Source organism: Lutzomyia longipalpis, chromosome 2 (assembly GCF_024334085.1).
Source record: "Lutzomyia longipalpis isolate SR_M1_2022 chromosome 2, ASM2433408v1".
In the NCBI taxonomy this organism is placed as follows: domain Eukaryota; kingdom Metazoa; phylum Arthropoda; class Insecta; order Diptera; family Psychodidae; genus Lutzomyia; species Lutzomyia longipalpis.
The window spans coordinates 7,851,284-7,873,805 of NC_074708.1; the positions used below are offsets into that span (position 1 = coordinate 7,851,284).

The window sequence follows — 22,522 nt, forward strand, 5'->3', positions numbered from 1 at the left end:
TCATTAAAGTAAAGTTAGTGCATGTCCGAAGCGAAATGTCTTTTAATTTGCAGTGACAAAATAAATTTCTTTGTGCCCTACCTTTCGTTTTGTTTATTGAATTTGTCAATAAACCTTTTTACACCTGTTCTTGCCCATTCATTAAAATAGATTTTCAGGGTTGGTACGCGAGCTTTATTAGGCAGTTTTTTTTCTTCTTCTAAACATTCAATAAATTAGTGTCTCGTTAGACCGAATATGGAGCAGACATAATTTTTCGCTTGTAATTTACGGAATTATGGGCAAATCCAATGTGATTAACAATGCACCCCAGCATGAAAGATTTATAATGTAAGAGAAGAGGTACGAAAAAAAGACTAACTAAAAAAAATTGTAACGCAAAATAGAAGGTAATGCAACTTATTTGTTAGGAAATTGAAACAATAATTGAGATAGAATTTGTGGAGTAAAAAATCGTGCTGAATGAGCATGTGTGGCTTACCAAGGAAGGGGCTGGGGAAATATTGTTGTGTTAAGAAGAGAAAAAAAAAGAAGGAGATTTTACAATTCATTAATAACAATTACAGTACGTATCGTGGAGCAATTGAGGAGGAAGAAAAGATCTATTATGGTTTAAAAATAAATACTCTAAAGAGGCAAGTTCTCGTGATCTTGCAACATCTCCCGCGCGCGGCTTTTTTTTCATTCCCTTCAACTTCCCCGCTAGAGTTTATGTTGTTGTTGTTATATATTTTATCTTATTCTCTCTTTTGGAGTTCACTCAATTCTTCTGTGTATTTTTTTTTTGCTTTCGTGTGGCATTAAATGTAGGTACTTTTGCAAAAGGGAGGTATAAGAAGATGAATGAAAATATAGTTGGAAAAAAAGGGGCAAAAAAACAATGCAATGTCAATCTGTTAAAAGTTCCCGCGCAACTTCTTTGAGTCGTGATGACCCAATCTATCGTTGGCTGTGTCAAGAAAATCGCTCCTTAGGTTGCCATTGTGTGTCCAATTTGATCATCTGTCTGCGGCATTTCATCTTTTATACTCTTTTAAGTCTCTGCCGGCGCGGGGGGCAGGTCTATGGAAAAATTCTCTCAGACCGCGCGAGGGAATTGAGGTGAAACAATAAAATTTCATGTAAGGTTGATGAATGATGAATTTGCAAAAGATTCTCCCACAAACTTCACACGCGGGATGATGCTTCTGTGGACGCAATGTCCAAGTACACGACACAGCATTGCCTAAGCTCGTGGCTCACTTGCAACAAGGGGCGCTATATTGCATTTCATCGCAATTCGATTTCTTTCTCTTGATTTTTTAGTTCAGAATTGAACGAATTGAATTTATTTCCATTTTTAGGGGCTAATTTTTCTGATTTTTCTGTTAAGAAATTTGTTTTTTTTTTTGCAGAATATTTTATTTTTAATTCTTCAGACCTGCAATCATTCAAACTTTAAAAATTCTTCTTAAAGTTCAAAATAACAAAAAAATATATTAAAGCTACACGGAAATGGTTCGCATTTAGGCCATCCTCCCCTAATTAGATGCATCAGGTTGCAAATGAAGAATGGGAGAAAATGAACGGCGACAGGTCATTCAGCGAGTAGTTTGTGCAAATCCAAATGAATCTTCTGACAACCATTCAACCCCCCTTGTTAGGATTTGATTGGAATTCTCCTTGTGCGAAGAGTTTCTTTTGCTTATTTGCAGTCTGTGTATAAACTCATCAATCTCAATCTCTGTACTAAATATTTACCTCTCTTGAAAATTCTCCGTCAATGTCACAGAGTTTAGATTGAGAGTTCCTCCCATTCATATTTATATATCTCACAGTCCCTCTATACTCAATGCTCTTACACACAACTTACGGCATTCAACCATTTCTCACCTGCATTTCCCCTCATCGTTTTTCTCTGTCTTCTCCCTCACGGGAAAGTGTCACTCTTACATCGTTTGGCCCAAAGCCCCGCGAGACATGCGGCAAAGAAATCCATCGTCAACCGTATTCACATCAATCGCGCATTATTAATTCCCTTTTTCCACCATCGCGCTCTATATAAAGTTGGAAAAGAAAATCTTCTTTGCTCTTTGTCTTCCAATATTTCCTACATATAGAGTCCGAGGAGTCATCGTTTATTAAATATCTAACTGTAAAATTGATGATAATCTGACATCATCTTGAGCAGCACAAAATTATAATGAAGTGTAACGATCTTAAAATATAAAGTAAGGAAAGATCGAGCGAATATATTGATGAAAAAGAGCTCTCATTTGAAACCCAACCACCTCATCTTTGGATTCTTCACAGCGATCATCTTTTTTTCTTCATCTTCTTCTGCTGCGCCCATGCTCTTTACACTCTCTGTGGCATTTTTCATGCTACATACATACATAGGTGGCTAATAGATGCCAGCACCAATTTTCTTCTCAGGAGGATATTCCTATTCTCAATCAAATATCTTTCAAATTATCTCAACATTAATATTGTGATTTTCAAAGCAGCTAGATTTGACCTATCGCACTGAATCAGCAGTAAGGTAACTAATTATTTATATACCTACCTTACCTATATTTTATCCGGGAGTTGTGAATTCCTATGAGCTTTTGGGTAATTTTTCAGTAAGGGGCAAATAAGTTCCCGAATAAATGACATAATTTTGTTTTCTTACCATAGAACATTTCTTGTAAAAACCTTTAACTCAAATATGGTCAAGATTTTTTTAAAATTATAACGTCTGACCTCAAAGCCTAGAAGACTCAATTCATAGCAGATATTCTCGAAATTTGTCTCAAAAAATTCTCAAAATCTTCCTTTAACAGAATCGATTCAATTTATGTGAAAATAATTTTTCTTAATGCTATATTTATGTATTTTAATTCAACAAAGAAAATTTTCGAAGCATTACGCTTCATTGTGGACACACCCATCAATTTAAATAAAGGAATATTATAAGAAAAAGAAAAATCTCAAACCCTTCTAAATATTTTTAATTAAAATTTCCCAATATTTCACCATTATCAATTTCATTGTAAAAGCTCTTAAATAAATATTTCTCAATTTTCTTCAAATACTTTGTCAATAAAATTTTAACATTCGCAATTTTATGCAATCTACCTGGCAATTTAGCCGTCAGGTGGAACAAAACATCCTCAATAGACATAATACTTAATAAAAGAAGTTGCAAAAAAAAACGAAACATAAGAAATTGAACTTAATGATTAAAGTTGGAAGGTTTATGCAGAAATTTTCTCACAAAATGCTCTCTTGTGCATCACAAATGAGAGAAGTTTCTCACTGATACAGTAATTATTGGATACCATGTTCGTCATCAAGTGCTAATTCCATCGTATTATAATGTTGCTCATTTTGATTGAAATGTCTTTTGATAAAATTTCCATCTCACCATACAACGTACATATTGCCATTTCGCAACAATGCGCTTTATTTCAGAAAAGATGGGATCAAATTAATGCAGATGGGATATAAGCGCGCGGTGATTTCTCTTCAATTCAACCCATCCAAATGGACCTTTTCATTCTCTTCCTTTATGAAATGCGATAATTTATGCATATATTCTTAGACACCACCATATATAACAATCGCATTTCAACCCATATACATATGCGAGCAGAGAGAAAAAGAAGATTAATTCACGAGCATCATCATCATTTGCAAAAATGTCGACGAATGTGAATTGCAAAGAATAAATTTAAAATATTGCATCCCTCATATTCTTGGGAGAATTGACTGCTAAAGAGGGAGAGCTTTTCATACCCAAAATATGAAATAATTCTTACAAAAGATTCATCAATATCTGTGGATTAAATTCTGATAAGAAATGCAGCCTATCTATATGTATTTTAAAAGGATTGTTAAAGGGATAAAATTCGTTAATCCTGAAAATTTTTAAGAGAACAAATAAAAGTTTGAATATTTTCTTCATTTTTCTTCAACGTTATCCAATAAATAAAAATAATGTACATAGTGTTGAAAGCTCTTGCAAAAGTTCCGTAATTAAATTATCCATGGATTGACAAATTTTAAGAGTTTATTGCCATTCTCTTTAATACAGAAATTACGTCTCTCTAAAACCTTCTTTGATAAATTTAATTCTTCACGTAACCTTCCAAGCTCCTTGTCTGTGAACTAAAATTACCCAAAAAATAAAACTCCAAAAAGGAAAGAAAAGAGAGCGTTTTCTTGTAAATTTGATACACATTCGATTTTAATGAATAAAATACACACACACAGCCTAATTGTAAGAGCAATTTAGGCGCGAATTTATGTGATTATGGAGAAAGATTTCTTTTACCTCTCCTCCAAAACTATGTGGTATATACGAGGTTTTGGCATTGAAACAGGAAATAGATTATGGAAAAACTGTTAAAAGTGATTTTTCACTTGTCTCAAACGCAAACACCTTCCACCACGAAGAGATGTGTCTGATTGGGTATTAAGATGAAATAATAAAAAAAAGCGAAAGACTTAAAAGAGATGGTAAAAGACCGTTTTAATTTGGAGCAACACATAAAATTTACTTTTTATACTTAAAATGAAGAAAAAAAAAACTTTATTTCTCTCCCCATTCTCGTCATTTTGTTGGCTTTTATTGGAATTGATAAAATGTTCGATGAAAGGTGCTCTCCGTGGTGTGACTTGTGCGCAATGTGAAAGATATATGTGCATGTGAAGTGAGAAAAAAAGAGGAAAGAAAAGAGAAATTAATTGCTTGCCATTACATCAGTTTGAGCGTTTAAAGGGGAATTGCTAAATTACCCACCTTTTGCCACCCACCTACTCATCATCGTCTCCAGTGCACCCAAGTGACAATTCTTGAATATTAAAATCACCCAACATCACATACGAACAGCCTCTCAATTAAATTTACAACTCTTCATGACAAACAATCTCTGGTGGCTCAATTCTTTTACCCATCGCACATCCATTCTTACACAGGGAGTCTTTTAACAACCAAATACAAATTACACAGTAAATGTACAAAACTGTCTTGTTCATCGATAAATCATTTCTCACCATTCGGCTTCTTTTCTTTTGCATATAGATGCACTGCACATACTTTTGTCTACGACATTCAAGGAATATAAACACTCCATTGGAGATTTCCTGAGGCACTTTTTCGTAGAGAAGATTAAATAAAAGAGTTCTCGATAAATTTATCTTTTCAAAAATAATTTTGAGAATATTTTTTTCTAATTTTTGGAATGGATTTTCTTCCGTATTTTCTCTTATTTAAAAGATTTATTTATTTTTTGCTTTAAGGAAAAATAGATAAAATAGCTAATTAATGAGAATTCAATTCAGATTTTTATTAGGGGACCTCACTAAAGGAATTGTAAGACAAATACGTAAGAGATGTAAAGAAGTTTATTCGTTTATGTATGGAAAAATCTCTCATTCAAGAAAACAATCAAAATTAACCTAATTTCTTGAAGACTAGGAAAATTATGGAATCAATAAACAAATTTACCATTTTTCCTTGAAATCAGCTGGAAAAAGTCAGCAAGATTTACTTAAAAATCCAGAGAATGACGTCATTATTATTCTTCATTGTTTCTTTCAATTCAAAAAGAACAAAAAAATATTTGTCTAAAATTTTAAATCATCGACGAAGCATTTGCATTAATGCGTCATGCATTGAAAAAATCGCAATAATGACGTCATTCTTTGCATTTCTAGATCATCTCTGTCGATTTTTCCTATCAGACCGCAGTGGAAAATTGGAAATCTTCACATAGATTTCTTATTCTTTTATGATCTTATTTTCTCAGATGAGGACTTTTCTCTTATAAAATCGGGCCAACTCCTTTCATTAGGGACACTCACTAAATAAATTTTATTTTTCAGTAATTCTTTACGTTAATTTTTCTCTTTCAATTTCTTATTAAAAAAGTCTTTAAAAATTATTTTTATTATTAAATTTTAATTTAAAAAAAAATGATCAAAATTTCTTTAAAAGCAGTGTAACGTAAGAAGGGAGTAAGATACGTTGCTTAAACTCGGCTTTAACTAGGCAAACACGTTTCCCTTATACTTCATGCGACAATACCAATTCAGTAGCTTGATGGAAGAGGTTGGGATGAAGCGCAACAAATTCACAAAATGAATCATTGCCCCATAATTCATCATTTATTCGTGAAATTTTACACACTTTGCCCTCAACAATTGCAATTTTGCTCTATGTTGGACGGGGCTTTTGCCATTAGATCACCTTCCCTGCCATTGCTGCACAAGTGACTTCGCTCCACACCACTCATCTCACATATTTTATGCATAGATATGGAGAGAGAAAAAAAGCTCACCCATTGCTTCAAAATGTAATTTTGCTCTTCTACTGACATTTATACATTCCGCGCGCCACCGCGAGCTTCCAATGTATCCGACTTTATCTACGCTTCTGTAATACACAGAAATTGTTTAATAATAGATCAAGTGCTTCAAGGAAAATTGCAATGGGTAATTATGTAGGAGGGGTCTCTCTATCTGCACAACAGCCACAATTTCCATACCTCCTCCTTCTCAACTTTCCGCCTAACCAGACATCATCTCTTGTGCGCGCGAGAAATGGCAAAAGAAATGACCATCACTCGCATGCACTTAAGACCCACTTCTTTTTATCTCTCTCTCAGCGTACACACGGCAATTTTACCCGAGACAAAGGCACGGGGTTGGCTCCTTCTAAGTCAGCTCTACGGAGACTTGATGGGAGACACTATCTGGGTGCTCTATCGGTGCTTATTAGCAAAATTTGTTGCGCAATCACCATTGAGTGACGCTGGAGCATTTTATAAATCAACCCCCCTTTTTTGGGCAACAACGTGGCCTCACAGATGATCAAATTTGGGTCATATTGAAATGAAAATCTTTTAATTGCTCTCCATTGAGGAATTTATCAACTCAATGAATCTCCACAGAGACCTCTTATATATGCTTTAAATTGGTCCAAAGACGCGCGCGCGAAGCTTAAGAAAAAAAAATCTTTGTACATTTGGCTCATTTGAAAATACACGCCGCACAGTTGAAAAAAAAAGCTTCGCGCGCCCCAAAGGAATACCGTGAACCTACAAATAACTGTCTGACCATTGACTTTGATCATTACAGCATATGATGCAGCACGATCATGAGCATCGATACACACAAGAATATGGTGAAGAAGTTGGCAAAGAAGGAAAAAAAATTGCTCGAGAAATTACAAAGCATCTGAATCTAGTTTTGCAATGGAGATCCATCATTTCACTCTCCTTCCTTGTGATCGTTTCTCTCGCCTCCCTTTTTCATCATCCCATAGCTATGTATGGTACACCCAACATAGATCATATGCTTTGTAATGTGATCATTCACTCCATCTCATTACTAAGCACGATCAATTGCCGATTCGTGTAATTTGATGTATTAATTATGCAGTGCCCAATCATTTTATTTCGACACTTTGCCTCGGATCGCACAGATAATCTACAATTTGTTCCCTCCTCGCGCGATGCATAAAAGCACCCGCAAAGAATGGGCCAAAAGCGCCTCACAATGGCTTAAGCGCAAAATAAGAGTGAAATTTCTACCACCTTCCCTCCCTGCCTTCTCCTCACATGATTGCTATTCTTCTCCGTAAGATCTTCCCAAATGCGACCTCCTTCGCCATTCATCAGCATCAATTTCGGCATCAATTGATCGGCAATGCTCTTCTACCAGCGGATCTATTGGCTAAATCCACGTAAACAATATAAAGTTTCAACAAACATCTTTCTCTCTCTCTTCATTCACACTTGAATCATTGCAGAGCAGTTTTTTTTTTTACATGAGATCTTGCATGAGTCTTGTTGCTTCCAACCATATTCCCGGCAACCTTATCTTGTATTGCTTTTATTTAAAATCACACATAAACTTATTACTCAATCGAACAATTAAGATTTTGACAGCACTTTAGCTCAGGAAAAAAGCGGAATGTTTTTTTTTACTATTATTGAACTTCTTCTGCGTGTTTTCTTTTAATATTAGATGATCCAGTGAGGAGTAAAAAGAGTGCTCAATAAGTTACACCATCCCTATAAAATATTACTCAAGGTCTAACAATTCAAACAATTGGACAATGCAGAGGTTCATTTTGAATTATCTTCTTACGTTTTAACAGTTTATATGGAGTAAAAATTTATTAAACTCCTTTTGCTAAGATTCTCCCTGATTTTTCTTCGATTTTTTGTTTAAAGTTTCCCTCTAGTATTTGCTATAATCTCAGCTTCTAAGCTAGCTGAAGGATCAAGATATTTACCCAATAAATCGGTTTCAATTAATAGATTTTGCTCAAATCAAGCTTAAAATTAAGATGAAAAAAAAAAACTTAAAAGTTATTTTTAACGATCATTGAAATTGCATAAAATCGTAGCAAAAAACCCCAAAATCCCAAAGTTTCAAACTTCTCCACATTTTTATAAACATTTTTTGCCATATCGCTCAAATTAAATTAATTAAACAACAAAATAGAATTAGGTAATAAAATTAGCATAAATTTCCCACAAATAAAGTTTTTGCGGCATCTCAAATTTCCAATTGATGCGCTTTTAAAATAACAAAGCGTGAAAGACAATAATAGCCAAAATACCACCCATCGTTTTATCGGTGTGCAAATTAAATATTTTGACCAAAGAGCCAAAGCGCGCTAATGAAGAAAATTACATACATTTTGCTACTCTCGCTGGGCGACCTCGCACAGCGAAATCGATCTGCAAGTTATGCTGGGAGAACAAAAAGTGACAAGATTGTTATGTCGGTGAGATGCAGGAAAGGTACAACAAAAAATCCAGCTAATCGGGGCACAGTGAAAGTCATCAAACGTTGGTGGCACACACATGAGATTTTATCCACATATTGAGCGCTAATACGAAACTTGAAGCCTTTTTTTGCGACTTGACATCCATCCACACCATCTTCTCTGATCGGTGGAGGTAGGAGATCGTGCTCAAAGAACCAACCACCACGCAAAAGCTCTTTGGCTTTTTTGCGCGACTTTAGTTGAAAATTTTCTCTCTGTGGCAACATGTTGGGAGGACACAATTTGCACGAAATGTCGCCTGGAAGTTCAAGTACCTCCAATTCATTTGGCATCGTTCTTACGTAAGGTCGCGCAATACCTCAAAAAGGTGAATTAAGATATTAAATTTATCCCATAAACTTGCGCGAACTTCTGCGAGTGCAAATTGAAATGCAATGAAAATTATTATTTAACTAAAAAACGATAAACTTCTGTTGGAAAATTGGAGGAGCTTTCTTCATTTAGGCTTTTAGTGGATTTTAATATACCTGCCAATTTATGGTTTTTATCCTCTTTTTTCTGCAAATCACTCCCTGCATGCAGTTAAATCAATTAAATTAACGTTGCGAGCCACAATTTAAAATCGTAGATAAATTTTATTTAATCAAAAACTACACCCACATTATTTTATGAGCTGCAAATAATTTCACTTTTTTTATTAAATGAATTTGTCACGCAAAGAGCGCAAAGTTTTGAAAAAGCCCCGGAAAAACGTGTTTGTCGTGGAAATAGAGGTAGAATTGCATGAGAAAATCCTTTTTGAAGATAAATTTCACAAAATTGTTTTAGCTATGTACATGATGAGTTTACAGTCCCTCGACAGAAATAATGCAAAGGCCTTCAGTAAAAATATTTTGTCCGAGAAAATAAAAAAAATTTTTACTTCTAACTTTTTTTCTCGCTAACCGATTTTGACAAATAAAAAAAACTCTGAAAGCTACACTCTTCCTCTTTCTAAATCTGCCAGGATGATGAAAATCGATCAAGGCGTTGATTTTTGGTAGTCAATTTAGTAGATCAAGGCAGAAAATGCCATTTTCTCTTCAATCAGCTGTTAAAACTTAACCCCTCATCCGATTTTGGTCATCCTGGCAGATTTGGAAAGGGGATGAATGTAGCTTTCAAACAAAAAAATATTTTGATAGGAAAAAATTTTCACAGAAAAATTTTTTTTAGATTTTTCCGAACAAAATATTTTATTTGAAGGCCTTTGCTTTATTTCTGTCGAGGGACTGTAAAGCTCAGGCGAAAGAGTTTTTTTTAGCTACCCACATCTAGAAAAAAAGATTCAAAAACAAGCTTTAAATAGCTTGTTGTTGGTTGAAGACTTTCTTTACAAGATTTTACATAAGAATAATTTGCCAATTTTCGGAAGTATTTCGTGAAAACATCCAAAATATTTGAGATGAAAAAAAAACCCTTTATTTTCCTAGAGCTTTCAAAACTATATATCTTCAAAATCAAGAGCTTTTTATAAGTAATTTTTGGACAATTATTTGAATAGTTTATGACTGCAGAAAAGAAAAAAAACCTACGAAGCTTTCATAGTGCAAAACAACACCAAATGTGGCTTTTCTACCAAATATATAACGATCCATTCAAAGCCTGTCTTTTACAACACATATACTTTTATTATATGGACAACACTTGATGCCCATATTTGGCACATTTCAGTGGCGAAATGCCCAATAGCTCATCCATTTTATTTTCACCATCTATCATTTGGAATTTTTGTGAATGAAGTGCTCTTCAAATGACCCACTTGTGTCTGAAAGATGCTTCAAATTAAACTAGATCGTGCTTTTACAATTCGATGAGATTGCTTTGACGTTCTTGGCAGATCACCAAATGTTTCCTCCTCTCTCTATCTTTTCTTTGTATTTATTTTTAAGCAATTTTGTATATCTTTTGATTGCAATTTTTGCTTTAAAGAAGAGCAAAAAACAGCCGTATTGTCGTACAAACAACGTACGTTCTATTGTGCCAGGAAAGTTTATGATTGAAAATTTTACAAAAAAAAGGAAAAAAAAAAGAAAACCGAGTAAAGATGAGGAATTTATTAGATACGATATAGAAAGATTTTCATCTGGATCGTCTATGTGAGATTGGCTCAAGTTGCACGCAATCTATGGGTGGATGATGGAGCTGCGTTACATTCAATCAGAGCTTGCGAGAGAGAAATGATTGATCGATGAAGATTTATGCCTTCCTCCGTCTAAATTTTTCTCCATGCCACAAAACGAGAGGTTGCGAGTTTGCTGAAAAATTCCTCAGCAACTTTTACCTTTTGTTTATCTATGTACTTTATCACAAATTTTTGTTGAATGATTCAAGTGAAGGTGGCCTGATGAATTTTATGCCAACAAAATTACATCTCATTTAGGCAAATTGAGAAGCAGAAGCCGCATTAACGTCAAGAAAGCTTCTCAGAGCTTTAATCATGCAAGAACAACTCAAAGCAATTGCTCAAATGGAGACTAATGGTGCTGATTTAACATATAGACTGTCTCGTGGTCTCCTTATGCCATCTCATTATGCATGAGTCTTGCATCTCCTGCGCGAGATCTCACTTTCGCACCTCCAATAAAAAAATAATTAATCACGATTAGTATGGGTGTCACGCATATTGTTTGCAAAGTTGTGATCTAATTGTGCCTAATGGGTGCCGTCGTATATACCATGGCAGACTACCTTGATATGGAAGGCATCTCACATTATTCTAATATTTACCTCCCATACTTGTAACAATTTTCTTACGACGAGAGTCAATTGTAATTTATGCTCAACTAATGTGGGCTATGAAGGGCGTTTTCAACTTTGCTATGTCGCCGGAGATGATGCTGCAATACATTCATTAGAATAACTTATTATGAGCTCCAATATGAATCTCTCCGACGATCGTTATATAAAATTTCTAGTTTTCACTTGAATTGAAATTACCTTCAGGAATTCACAAGGGGCGCATAACTTAGCGAATTGTAGCGGCCATGGAATTTATTCTGTTGAAAATATTTCCTTTTTCGTACTTTTTCGATTACAGTGACAAAAAAAATATTATTAAGTTTTTATTTACACTGAATCTTTCATTAAAGTTCGCTAAATGAAAATATTTTTGAAAGAATCTGCAGGTTTTCCGAACAATTTAATTCCTGATGAAAGAGATAATGAATCTCGGAATGTCACAAAATATTTGAACAAAAAATATTTTTTCCCCTCTTCCTGATTTTAAACATGCTAGAATTTAAAATAAAATTCGTCTAAGATATCAAATTTTACCCTTTCGAAAATAAATTTAGTCATAAAATCATAAAAATTACCACTTAAACGCCCCCTTGATGGAATTAATAATTGGCAATTGCATATCAGTCTCTCAATATTTTGCATTGAAAAATATCTAAATAAATTATTTCACGTTAAGTAATGCCCAAATGCATCCTCCAACATTGCGGAGGCACTCACAGAAGAATCTCATTTCACACAAAACAAGTAGCTATGCCACCGCATACTCTATCCAAGCACACCCAGAGAAAAAAAATCAAATAAACAAGTCACTTTATGAGGTAAAATAGATTAATTCACCACAGTGGATTGGTTTTGAAGAAGCAAAATGTGTGTGAAAGAAGTTTTAAAAAAAATGAGATTGAAGAAGGACCTTGACTAAATATTAGACTCTCGCGTATTTTAGATGATATTGGGCGAGTATAAAATGAAAAAAAAAAGTGAGAAGAAATATGAAGTTCGCGATGTCGTGTATGTATGTATTTAAATTGATTTGCGACACTCCCATATCAAACTCATTGAAGACTCCAAGGATTTTCATCAAAAGACTCTCAGTTTCTTTTTACATTTTGCGCGAGGCGCGCATTTAGCTTGGAGCTTTTTCAAACTCTCTGCGGATGGAATCCGATCAGTTCCAATAGATTAATTTTTGTACCAAATGGAAGGTCATCAATAGATTCTCCTCCAAGTCTGTCTCACAAGTTTTTTTTTTGTTTCTCTTAACTCTTCATCTTGCTCGCCTTTTGCTTGTGATTGAAGTTGGTAAAAAAAATCGTTCCCCGCCAAAAGACTTTCTTCAATGTGCTCGCACTGTGTGTGCCCCCTCTGGGGGGGGGAGACGCATATTTGGGAGAATTCTTAAATACCCCTGAGGTTATTTTTGTCGCCAATCACAGCGGAGATGCGTTCCGAAGCATTAGAAAACACGACATTATGTTTCAGGTTTCACATCAACTGTGATTTAACCTCGATAGGTGAGAGCAGATTCGTGATTAAGGAGGAAAGACGTTTAACTTAAGACAGAAAAAAAAAGAAGTGGACTGAATGAAATTAATTTCGTCTCAGGTTTCTGGTATGGCACTCGTTGAAGTCACTCAAAAAGTGATCATGGATGTAATAGGTTTTTGCAGACACTTTCAGCACATCAAACGTAACGACATCGGATGGCTTTGCTCTCGTTTTCAATCACTTTCCACCATACTTGCGCGTTCTTTCGGATGGGGCTTTTTTTCTTGTTTGGGACATGAGTTAGGCCCCCCAGCTATTCGTTAATCGGAACTAAAGTATTGCCACGATGGGAATTTACGACACTTTTTAGGGACAAAAAATGCTACATTTGCGATAAAATGTAACAGATGTTGAGAAAGATGTTGTTACATAAAGCATGCAAAAATATTTCGCCAAAAACATTGCTCTTAATGATTTGATAAAAATCAATGTGATTCTACTTTCGAGATAGTGCAGAAAAAAGCTTTGATTTTCATCTTTTTTGCGTATACTTCAAAGTGCGTAACATTTTCTTCTTTTTCTTCCTGCTTGAAACTTTTATTAGACGTCAATGTTGCTAACGTTAGACAGCTACCTATATATTTTATTCTAGAATTAATTAATTTTTATTATTGTTCTTCTGTGATAATGTCAATTCTATTTTTCTCAATTTCTAACGTTAAAAATTCTCTTCAATTTCTAATATTTCGTTATCTATAAATTTTTAATGTTTATCATTTTCTCCTAAATATTTAAACTAAAACAATTTTTAATCTGACATTGTAACCCTGAAATTCTAACGCTATAAGCATTCAATCTCAAGAATTTTTACTCTATAAATTTCATCCACTTTTTAACGTTTTAATCTCCTTAAATTTCTAACGTTAGATTCATTAGACAATTTACTATCTTTTTAGTATTTTAAGCACAAATCTTTCTTTAAAATATCTATACAGCTGCTATTCTTTAATTTCTGATAAAAGCAAATAATTCCTAATCATAGAAAGCTCAACAAAATAAATTTAAAAAAACAATGCAGCCCTCGAAAGGTCAATTAGGAGCATAATCCAGCCTTAAGACTATCCTTTATAAAAAAAATATTAAGGGGCATAATAAAGAAAGAAACGAAGGTATCTGACGCAATTTACGACGTAGAAGAATTGGAGATTTCCTCAATGTAAACTACATAGCACATATAGGTAACATATGTATGTAGGTATGTTGGAGATTATTCGCAAAGTGCATTAAAATTGCAATATTCTCCGGATGTTAATCTAATTGCGATCAGCGATTGAAACATCGAGAAAGCACCTGGAATTACAAGAGTTATTTAAAGCGTCCTCTGTATACCTGTATGAAATGAATTGATACATCAACGGCCCCAAAAGCTCGTGGTGGAATGCAAAAAAGAGGTATTCGCGATGGCAAAATTCACATATAGGTAGTTATGCTGTGTACGGGAAGAGTGTGGTGTTGCTTCTAAATTGATACAAAACTTATTCTCTGTCTTTTTCGTCTCTCTGCACGAAATTTCTCCCCGGTAGGAGTTTTCTATCTCTATATGGTGGAGTTGTGTGATCATGTACAGATAGCGCCCATTGGGAGTGAAAAGATGCTACAACTTTTGCCTCTAATAATAATAATATTTTTTTTTCTCTTCCTTCTTCGTCTTTGCAGAGCAACACCGATAGACAAGGAGGATAAATGTGGTGCAGTTATAGATGTCTGTGAAGCATTTGAGTTGTGTGGCGCGAGAGGAATCCAACACAACAGCCTTTGAATGGTTAGTGAAGATGCGAGAAAAAGATCATTCGCCCCGAAAAATGCTCCCAAGTCCGAAGCAGGGGGCCGTTTATCCCCTGCTCGGCAGCAATTTATCATTTTCATCGCAAATTCCATACGATTTATCTCTTGCAAGTCGTTCCTCATCATCAAATCTATTGCTACAGCAAAATGAATCGCAACATGATCAACCACTTGACCTACGGGTTGATCACAAGAAGATTGCATTCCATTGCGCCACTAATCGGGTTGAAGATGAAAATAGCAATGTCATCATTATGGATCAGCGATCCATGAGTCCCATCACCAATAACAACAACAACGACGACAATTGCAAAACAACCAACAACAACACCACCACGTTCACCAGCAAAGAAGAGCTGCGAATACCCAACTTACCCTGCCATTCGCCAGCATCGCTCTTTGCCTCCCCCACGACGCTGCATCCCCTCATGCTGGAGGCTATGGCGAAGGCAGCACGTATACCGCTGCACTATCGCAGCCCCTTTGTCTCACCCCGCCCACCGGCGCCCTTTGACCTCCTTCGACCCAAACCCGAACTCCTGTCCACCCTACCGCAACTCATGTCGCCCACGGCGCCACAATCAAGTAACGGTGACACTCCCGTGCTGGGGAATTCCCTCCCGCATCCGGGGAAGAATAAAGATCGCTATGCGTGCAAATTCTGCGGCAAGGTTTTCCCGCGATCTGCCAATCTCACGCGCCACCTACGCACGCACACGGGTGAGCAACCCTACAAGTGCAAGTACTGTGAACGTTCCTTCAGCATATCCAGCAATCTGCAGCGGCATGTACGCAACATCCACAACAAGGAGCGCCCCTTCAAGTGTGCCCTCTGCGAACGTTGCTTCGGGCAGCAGACAAATCTCGATCGGCACCTCAAGAAGCACGAAGCGGACGCCGTGTCGCTCGGTCTTGGGTTCGATGAGCGCCTCCGCAATGCCCGACGAACGACACGCGGGCTCACGGATGAATCCTACTTCGAGGAGATTCGCTCCTTTATGGGCAAAGTTACGCAGCTGCCGCTATCGCTGCGAACGGCCACCCACCCACCTGATGCCCACTCGTCACGTAGCTCCTCCTCGTCGGAGCCCGTGTCCCCCAAGTCGATGCACGCGCACGAGGAGCCCACCACTGCTGAGCAGAACAACAACTCCACGAGCAGTAACAACAATCACATCAGTGACGATCACGTGCAAGTTACCTGACCTTTTTTTCGCAATCTCCGACGCGTCTCTCTCGCTATCCTTGCCACCCCACCCCGCGCACTAATTACCTGCATTCTGAGCCTCATCCAATTGCCCCGCATTCGTGTCCTTCGCGGCACACTCCACACTTGCGATGTCCCCAAACGCATCTTATTGCCCCGTTCATCACATTGAGAAAATAGCATATTTTCAATGAAAAAGCTCACAGCATTTTGTTAACCCTTCCGTGTGGGCAAATTATATTTTCAAAAATTATTATTTTTCCCAAAAAAAAGAATCTTTATGTTTTTAATTGGCCACATAAAAAAGAAATTTAAAAAAAATCTAAAATTTTAAACTTTCATACTTTCATAATGAAGATTTACCTATTCTTTTTTTTTCTCTTTAAAAGAAGTTAAATTTTACAAAATAAAAAAAAACAAAATGATTTAATCTTTATTGGCCAAAGAGAAACAAATAAAGAGCCAGAAGTTTGAGTAAAATTGGAAAAATAATTTTTTAAAAGAATTTAAAGCTTTCAAAACTCTTTAAGTAAGAAATAAAAATAGCTTTACTGAGCATCCTTAATCCGCTTTTTTTAAGGAAAGAAAATAATTTCTAATTTCATTTTGTTTTTGAATATTAGAATGACCTTTTTTTTCAACGTTAAAAATTAAAATTTTCTTTTTAAACAGAATTAATCGAAGGAAAAATTTTATGAAAAAATTACCAAACGTCATAAATTCATAGATATTCTTCTTTTCTTTTGAAAGAAAATTTCAAAACGTTAGTTAAAAGAAATTTTACAGTGATAGAAATTGTAAAAATAATAAAATGAATAGAAAAAAATAATAAATAAAAAACAAAAACTAACATAACAAATTCCAGAATTTTATCTAACGTAACATTTTTCAAAAGAATCTTAAAAAATTATTTCCTTTTAAAAAAGTTTTCCTCATCACTATAAGTATACAAAATTTTCCAATTTTTTAAATACTTTTACAGAAAAAGAAAATTTCTCTTTTAAACAACAAAATGAGTGCTCAGAATACAGCTTATTCCCCTAAATAGTATTTCCCAACATACATACCTAATTGATGAACCTTTTCCCTTTCGAATAGCTTAGTGCAAATGATAAAGTGAAAATTAATGAACGAACGTACAATACTAGTGTTTATCTGTAATAAATGAAAATGTATTATGTTTATTTTGTAAAGAATTTGATTTTAGTAAAGAAGAAACATTCCTATTTAGTTATTTTAAAATTTAGATTCCATGTAAATTAAAACCCTTTTAGTGATTTTTCTCTCAATAAAAAAAAATCTTTTTAAGAAATAAAGAATTTTCCGGAGAGAATTCTTCACGAAAAAAATTTGTTGTATAGTGTAGAAAAGTTTTACCTGCTATAGATTTTTGTAAAGAACAAAAAAATGTACTTTAGTGATGCAAAAAATTGTAAATAGATTTTTTGTAAGTACTGTGAATAGACGTTGTAAGTAGTGTTGTAGGAAAATGAGAAGGAAATATCGTTGAGAAAGTAGAAGAAAATACTCTTTTTTTGGGATTATTTCATACCAAAGTCAATTTTTTATTCGCTTTAGATGGTGACATTGGGCAAATTTGCGTTTTTTCTCATTACAAAATCTTTGATTTTCTGCTGAAAAAAAAAATCAAAATAGATTCCTTGAAGAAAAAACATTTAGTTACCGCAATCTTCCCTCATTAAACTTCACTGCCTTTTTTTCGTGTAAGAAAAACAAACATTTAGTAGTTTTTTTTCTCATTGTGTGTTTGTGAATATTTTAAGAAGACAATCTGAAGGTCTGTTTTGTATATCACGCTTATCACAGGCAAATTTCGTCCCAGTTTTTGTGTGTTGCATTTCTTGCAGAGTTTTGTGAATTGAATTTGCATGCCAAATGGCGCAGAGGCACGAAATACCATGAGAAAATAGACAAAATGCTCCCAAGATTGCAATTTTGAATAGAAACTAATGCACACACATATGTAGCTTCTGATATTGAGTCAGCTCTTCCGAATGAATTTGTAAAATAGCAATGTAAAAAAAAATCTCTCTGCATTTATCACCTCTAGAAGCATAGCCAAGAGTGCAAAGAAAACAACACAATAGAACGCAATCGGTTACAATCTAAAGCACCCTGAAATAATCCACGAAATTATGCGAAAATTTTCAAAAAAAAAATACCCCAATAGAAAATTTTTCACATGACCTGTAAATTAGATTTTTCATGTAATATAAAAGAGAATTTTTTGCGGTAAAAAAATTAATATATTTCTTAATAGTCTAAATAGCATTTAATACTTTTTTTGTATAAAATTACAATATATTGTTACCATTTTTTTTTACATAGAAAAAGAGCACAATTATTTTTTGTTTGTAGAAAAAAAACATGACAAAAATTTCTACGTAATAAATTTTTTTAAACATTACACAGCATTGTTGAATTTCTTTGTTCTTTTTTTGCACAACATTCTTCTATTTTTCTTAAGGAGTTTTTAGTCTTTTTATAATTTTTTTAAGTAGATAAAAAATCATTTTGGATACTGGGTAGGTATTAAAAGTCTAATCGTTGTATTTTTAACCACAAGGTAAGTTTTTTCATTGATTTTTTGCAATAAATGCGATGAAAGCTCTCTCGGAAGCTCAGTTTGCCTACATTCAGGCGTTAGAGAAAGCTCAATAATATATACTGCTAATTTTTTACCCCACAGTGTAGGTATTAATACATGTTAGTTGAAACTAAATTTGCTGTCTCTACTACGTGTAAAAAATTCACATTAATGTTGAAAAACTATTCATATTTCTCTAATGTTTTTACAATGCCTTGATTACTTCAAAATATACTTGTTGAGTTATTACTTGTCAGCCGGGTAATTTTAAAACGCACGTTGTGTGACAAATTACAGCAAGTGTATAAAATTCAGAAATTTTATTGAAACGCCTTTGAGGCGTCCAAAGGAACAGGACGTGTTAAGAGAATAAAAGAAATAAACTTCTTAACAGTTTCTTTAACATTTTTTTTTAAATAAAAAAAATAATTTTAAATTAATTTTCTTTTAAATAATTCAATCCTGATGATGCAGCACGAAAAAACAATCTATGAGCTTCATGAAAAATTCCCAAGGATCGAGTTAAAGTTATCAGTAGAGAGACAGCAAATTCTAACAGAGTTATTAAAGCATTTTTTCTTAAATTTTTATCACATTCCTTCCAACAGATTAAGTTTTTTTTAGTAAATAGAAACTTTAAAGCTCTCTTTGCCTATCGCCATGGGTATGGTATGAAAATCCACGATTCCTTAACTTCTTGGCTACATTTCTCAATAACAACCTCAGTGCGTCGTCCTTGCTCATCCTTTTGGGCTCTGTTGAAGCAAAAACTCGATATTTTGTGCAAAATTCTCAATTTATCCGCGTCATAGAGCCAGGATTGACGAACAGTATCGGCGCACGTGATAAGTCTAACCATTGTGGAGTTATTGGTTGATTCTGCTGCCTTCTCCGAGGCATCGAGGCACAAATTCTCATCAGTCATGATCTTTCCCTCCTTCGTAATGACAAACATCTGCGTGAGGGAATTTTGGGGGCTACTCTCGCACGGTTCGAGCGTTGCCTGGCCAAATTGGTTAAAGATCCCATTTGAGGCTGAACGCATTAAGCAACGAACGTTCTTAAAGTCTCTCTCAATAAGCTTACGCAGCTCTTCAGCATGATTCTTTGTCACTTTGATCAAATTCAACCAATAATCTCCATCAGAATTTACATTATTTTTCTTTAGGAAACTCTTGTAGGCAACATTGAGGCGACTTCCGGGTGAAATTTGAATTATTCGACCAAAGAAACGTTCCTCAGTCGGGTAGAAGTGTTGAGGCCACACATTTGTGAGGTACCAATTAAAATCCTTGCATTGCAAGGATTTCCGCAAATCCAAACGATCGGTAACATTCTCAGACTTACCAATTCGCAAAGCCGTGGGGTTGAATTTGAAGAAGAAATCCGCCCATTCGTCCATCCACACAAGAGCCACGCGAGCTAGGTTCTTGTTGAGAATCTAAAAAAAAGAATTATTAAAAGAACATTAATAAAAGAAAAATACAAGCTCTTGAAAAGGTTTTTCCTACTAAACTTTATGAATTTAGATCAAAAAAGAATTTTAAGTTCTCAATTTTTAAATATTCCAATATTTTTTTCTATAAAATAACGTTTTAAATGTTTTCAGTGACTTTAAAAACATTAAGGACCTCAATTTATTTTTTTATTCTATTTAAACCTACCTCATTGACTCCTCCGGGGAAGGTGTACGGTGAACTTTTCCTGAAGAGATGCCCAACATGTGAACAGGGCACAATCTCAATCTCTCCGCCACATTGCCAAACACGAAAGGAGAGCTCCATATTTTCCCCACCCCAGATCTTCATAGCCCTGTCGTAGGCCCCAATTTCGTAGAAATATTCTCGATCAATGGCAAAGAGCCCTCCTGCCATGGCTGGTGTCCGGAAGGGGGTTGTTATGTCGTTCCTCCTCTTCAGCAGCTCACTACTCGCGAGGGCGAACCACCGGAAGTGGAGTTGCCAATTGAAGGCACCCCAGTGCAGTTCGAAGCTCTTCACGTAGCTGAAATTGTCATCTGAGATTATGTCAATCACTGGACAGGCAACCTTCCGACGATCCTTGTGAACTTCCGCCAGGAGTGGTTCCAGCCAACCCGGTGAGCACTCACAGTGAGCATCGAGGAAGACAAGGGCATCCCCACGGGCACGTTCTGCTCCCAAGAGACGAGCTGCAACCAAGCCCTCTCTCTCATGCAACCGGAAGATCTTTGTTGACACAGGAAGGCTTGAGATATAGCTCTCCAAGGGCTCATGAAGGAAATCTATAAAGAAAAATTATTTAAAAATTTATTAAAGAAAAATCGAGAAAAAGAGCTTTCAGAGCTTTTTCTCATACTTCTTTCACTAGCATCGTCGACAAGGATTATTTCCTTGAGAAACTTCCGTGGACTCCTTGTGATAACACTCCACACAGTTCGCAGGAGAACTGACCACGCTTCGTTGTGAAAAACAATAATCACAGATGTGCTGGGAAGTTCCGGGCTGTAGCTCTTCTCAACGCACTTAACACGCCTCACGTCTGGGAGTGAACGATTGAGGGAGATTCTATCACTGGCCAGGAGATTGAAGCGATTCACCTGGAAGACTTGCTGCATTCGTAGCATATCCTTCACGGGAATAGCTACTGGCTTCCCATTTTCCCCTTCACCCGGGATTGGGGAGAAATTATTCGCATTGAGATCATCTGTAGGAGTTCAAAGAATTTAAAATATTTTTCCTTTCAAGTTTAAACCATTTAAACCTTTATCAGGAGTTAAGAAAAAAATTAAAAGAATCCCAAAAGAGGAAGAAGGATTTTTTGTTGGATCTTCAACTCACTTTTGGAGAGATTCCCATGATTTCCTGGTCCAATATAGTGCCCAACAATCACACGGCTCTTCTCGCGCAACTTCCGTCCTCTGACTTGATTCTGGAACTTCAGCATCCTCGTGGATGTCTCAATGAGGGAACCAAGGCAATAAATGAGGACAATAAAGCAGAGAATTGAGAGGAAAAGGCACAACTTCCTGCTCCTCTGGAGCCTGCATATTCTATTTAATTTATTTACAAACATTCTCATCTTTCGCTTAAAAATCTTGGAGATTTTTTTAATATTTGGGGAAGGTTTCTTTTAAATTTATTTCCTAGGTTTCAGCACTTTACTGGGCACTACTGGCTGATGGACTGATTAAGATCCACAACTCCTTGCATCTAAGGGAACACTTCAATTCTTCATCCTTAAAACTTCTTTAAACAACTCTCATAAATTTTCTCTCTTTGGAATAAGAATTTCATGATGAGCATGATAAAACCGTTAAAACATTTTCAAAAATTAACCTTTCGAGTGCCCGAAAAATCGAGAAGACTCCTTTGGAGGAAGTCGAATAGATTTTAAGCAATTTTGCAAGGAATCATTGTAAATAGAAGAGAGAGGATGTCAACAAACCCACCCACGCTTCCTCACTGCTGTGAATTTCTACAAAGCCCCCATATGTTTTACTTGGATTTATAAATCTTCCGTTACTACACTGTTCAGCAGTTTACACACACACAGGTAAAATGAATAGATGGAGAAGATGTAAGAATACATGAATAATATTTTCTTAAACAATTTAAATGAATAAAAAAAATAGAATGAAGTCTTTATAGAAATCGAGGGCTACGCATGGGGTCCTTAGAATTTTTTCCGGTACTAAATCAAAGCCTAGAGGGTCTTGCTTGACCCTTTTGTCAATGATTCTATAGTCTTTTCTTTTTCTGAAATAGTCAAATCGCACCTTCTAGCATGCACACCAACAAAAATATATCGGACGAAAATTACCACATGGTCTGCAAAGCGTTAACTACAG

The 22,522-nt window shown here is 35.4% G+C and overlaps 3 protein-coding genes across 4 annotated transcripts in view; 2 read left to right on the forward strand and 1 right to left on the reverse strand.

Annotated features, from left to right (window-relative positions):
- Positions 1–18,513, forward strand: part of LOC129789052 (transcription factor hamlet) — a 43,622-nt gene extending 25,109 nt beyond the window's left edge. Inside the window, exons 2-3 of one of the 2 annotated variants that reach the window (XM_055825673.1) lie at positions 14,750–14,855; positions 14,991–18,513. In XM_055825673.1, coding sequence (XP_055681648.1) covers positions 14,794–14,855; positions 14,991–16,083 — 1,155 coding nt within the window. In that variant the 5' untranslated portion in view covers positions 14,750–14,793 and the 3' untranslated portion in view covers positions 16,084–18,513. Of the gene's footprint in view, positions 1–14,749 lie in introns of both variants that reach the window. The other variant, XM_055825671.1, reaches the window with a different exon arrangement.
- LOC129788976 (dachshund homolog 2) overlaps positions 1–22,522 on the forward strand; it is a 1,190,888-nt gene that overhangs the window by 1,086,506 nt on the left and 81,860 nt on the right. The gene's annotated exons all lie outside the window — the stretch shown is intronic.
- On the reverse strand, positions 18,364–22,153 carry LOC129789005 (polypeptide N-acetylgalactosaminyltransferase 3). Its single transcript, XM_055825598.1, has 4 exons — positions 21,513–22,153; positions 21,031–21,378; positions 20,358–20,956; positions 18,364–20,134 (listed from the first exon to the last, which is right to left on the reverse strand). Exons 1-4 carry the CDS (start codon positions 21,751–21,753, stop codon positions 19,346–19,348), a joined length of 1,977 nt encoding a protein of 658 aa, XP_055681573.1. The 5' UTR covers positions 21,754–22,153; the 3' UTR covers positions 18,364–19,345.